Source organism: Cebus imitator, unplaced genomic scaffold (assembly GCF_001604975.1).
Source record: "Cebus imitator isolate Cc_AM_T3 unplaced genomic scaffold, Cebus_imitator-1.0 Scaffold122, whole genome shotgun sequence".
In the NCBI taxonomy this organism is placed as follows: domain Eukaryota; kingdom Metazoa; phylum Chordata; class Mammalia; order Primates; family Cebidae; genus Cebus; species Cebus imitator.
Window position 1 is genome coordinate 5483830 of NW_016107437.1, and position 3385 is coordinate 5487214.

The 3385-nt window shown below is 45.6% G+C and overlaps 1 protein-coding gene across 3 annotated transcripts in view; it reads right to left on the bottom strand.

The window, feature by feature from the left end:
- PARN (poly(A)-specific ribonuclease) overlaps positions 1 to 3385 on the bottom strand; it is a 200313-nt gene that overhangs the window by 185955 nt on the left and 10973 nt on the right. For all 3 annotated transcript variants that reach the window (XR_001828543.2, XM_017540011.2, XM_017540012.2), the window contains exon 6: positions 1485 to 1545. Coding sequence is in view for 2 of the 3 variants with exons in the window: in XM_017540011.2 (XP_017395500.1) it covers positions 1485 to 1545 (61 nt within the window). In the remaining variant the exon portion in view is untranslated. The remainder of the gene's footprint in view (positions 1 to 1484; positions 1546 to 3385) is intronic.

The window sequence follows — 3385 nt, forward strand, 5'->3', positions numbered from 1 at the left end:
AAAAAAAAAAAAAAAAAAAAGGAACAGGCAGGCAGGGTATGGGGGCTCACACCTGTAATCCCAGCACATTGGGTGGCCAAGGCTGGTGGATTGTTTGAGGACAGGCATTTAAGAGCAGCATGGGCAACATGGCAAAATCACATCTCTACAAAAAATAGGAAAAGCAGCCAGGCATGCTGGCACATAGCTGTAATCCCAGCTACTCATGCAGGTGAGGTGGGAAGATCACTTGAGCCCAGCAGGTCAAAGCTCCACTAAGCTATGATTGTACCACTGCACGAAGCCTAGCTGACAGAGCGGGACCCTGTCTCAAAAAAATTAAAAATATTTCCTGCCAGCAGAGGTGCTATAAAAAATAAACATACTGGGCACATTGGCTCATGCCTGTAATCCTAGCCCTTTGGAAGGCCAAGGTGGGAGAATCCTAAGGGTCACGCGATCAAGACCAGCCTGGCCCACATGGTAAAACTTCGTCTCTACTAAAGATACAAAATGTTAGCTGGGTGCGGTAGCACATGCCAGTAATCCTAGCTACTAGGGAGGCTGAGGCAGGAGAATCGCTTGAACCTGAGAGACAGAGGTTGCAGGGAGCCGACACTGCGCCACTGCACTCCAGCCTGGGTGACAGGGGGAGGCTCTATCTCAAATAAATAAATAAATAATAAAACAAAAATAAACATACACCGGTTGGAAAAGAGGGTTTTCATTACAGCATCACTGGAATACAGGACATTTGTAAAGTACACACCTCTTGTCACATTGGAAGAAAACAAGCATTCCCCACAGGTGGTGAGTTAGGCCACTAAGTCACACCAGTGGTAAAATAAACTGCACTCAATAAAAACAGGAGTTTGAGGCCAGGCACAGTGGCTCATGCCTGTAATCCCAGCACTTTGGGAGGCTGATTGGGTGTATCATGCGGTCAGGAGTTCAAGATCAGCCTGGCCAACATGGTGAAACACCATCTCTACTAAAAATACAAAAATAAGTCGGGTGTGGTGGTGGGCGCCTGTAATCCCAGCTACTCAGGACGCTGAGGCAGGAGAATCCCTTGAACCTGGGAGGCGGAAATTGCAGTGAGCCTAGACAGCACCACTGCACTCCAGCCTGGACAACAGAACAAGACTCCGTCTCAAAAAAACAAAAACTCAGAGGAGTTTGAAAGTCCTTATCAGAGTTAAATGAAGTTGCATCTATTCTCCTGTTCAGCTCATGTCTGATTATGGTTTTTTTTTTTAAAGAAAAGGTCACAGTAAAAAAAAAAAAAAAAGAAAGAAAGAAAGAAAAAAGAAAAAAAGGTCACAGTAAGCAAGTTTTCAAAAAGTCTAAGGCTGCACATGTGTGCTGGCTGCACGTGTATGCTGGAACTCTGAGACTGTGTCTCAGCAGGCACAAAATAATAATTCCCAATCAAGTCCAGACCTACTTCCCAAAGACATTTTGAAGGTTTATAAGCTCTAAAGATAGGTCACACATAATCTTACCATTGCGAAAAACTTTATTAAAATCAAATCCCTGGCTTGCTAGAAAGTCAATGCTGGAGCTCTGAAACAGAGAAAACACAACACACGTTTTGGGTTGGTTACTGGCAGGAACATAAAGAGATGCAGAGAAGTAACTCAGGCAAAAAAAAAAAGATAATCAGGCCAGGAAGCAATGTACAAGAGTTCACAATACAAGGAATTTCTACTCCACAAACCATCCATTAGCTTGCTTAAAATATCCGGGCTCTTCTCCTTTATAGCTTACAGAACAAACACCCTTTATTTCACAATTTTTTTTTTTTTTTTTTGAGACGGAGTTTCACTCTCGTTACCCAGGCTGGAGTGCAATGGCACAATCTCGGCTCACCGCAACCTCCGCCTCCTGGGTTCAGGCAATTCTCCTGCCCCAGCCTCCTGAGTCGCTGGGATTACAGGCACACGCCACCATGCCCAGCTAATTTTTTGTATTTTTAGTAGAGACGGGGTTTCACCATGTTGACCAGGATGGTCTCGACATGTTGACCTCGTGATCCACCCGCCTCGGCCTCCCACAGTGCTGAGATTACAGGCTTGAGCCACCGCGCCCGGCCTCAAAATTTTTTTTTAATAGAGACAGGGTGTCCCTTTGTTGCCCATGCTGCTCTCAAACTCCTGGACTCAAGCGATCATCCTGGCTCAGCCTCCAAAAGTGATGGGATTACAGATGTGAGCCACTACAGCCAGCCTGCTTCATAATATTTTTTTTTAAATCCACTGAGTAGACCAGGTATGGTGGCAACACAGTGACATCCCATCTCCCGAAAAAATTTAAAAATTAACCAGGCATAAAAGCACATGCCTGCAGTCCCAGCTATCCGGGGGCTGAGGTAGGAGAATTGCTTGAGTATGGGAGGTCAGAAGGTTGAGGCTGTAGTGGGCTACCAATATGCCACTGCATTCCAGCCTGAGTGACAGAGTGAGAACTTGTCTCAAAAAAGATCAAAAAAGAAGTTCCCAATAATAAGCCTTACTAAACAAATGTATCTCAAACCTAGCCAAAATATGTTCCCAGAATTAAATAAAAATATTAGACTAAACTGTATGTGGTAGCTCACACCTGTAATCCCAGCACCTTGGGAGGCTGAGGTGGTTGGATCACTTGAGGCCAGGAGTTTGTGTGACCAGCTGGGCAACATGGCAAGACCTCAATTGAAAATAATAATGAAATTATTTTAAAATATGTATCTATTAGGCTGGGTGGGGTGGCTCACAGCTGTAATCCCAGCACTTTGGGAGATGAAGGTGGGAGGATCGCTTGAATCCAAGAGATCAAGACCAGCCTGGACAACAAAGGGAGACCTATCTCTATAAAAAATTTAAAAATTAGCCAGGTGTGGGGGTTCCCATCTGCAGTCCCAGCTACCCCAGAGGCTGAGGTGGGAAAATCAGAAAATAATTTGAGCCTAGGAGTTTAAGTCTGCAGTGAGCTGTGATCACATCACTGGACTCCAGCATGGGCAACAGAACAAGACTCTATTCAAAAAAAAAAACAGCACTGTATTAAGTAAACAATATTACAGATGAAACACAAGTATCAAGTATAGCAAAATTATGGAGTTCATACTAAAATGAACTTAAGAAATCAGCATTACTGGCCAGGTGAGGTAGCTTATGCCTGTAATCCCACCACTTTGGGAGGCGGAGGCAAGTGGATCATGAGGGTCAGGAGTTTAAGACCAGTCTGGTCAAAATGGTGAAACCCCGTCTCTACTAAAAATACAAAAAATCAACCCCGCGCGCGCCCGTCTCGGTCGTGGAGCGGCCTCCTGCGGTCTCCTCTACAAATGGGCTCCGTGGCCTAGCGCCCCCGTCCCCGCCACCCGTGATCGTGCGCCGAGGCCCGGAGGGGTTGCCGCCCAGGT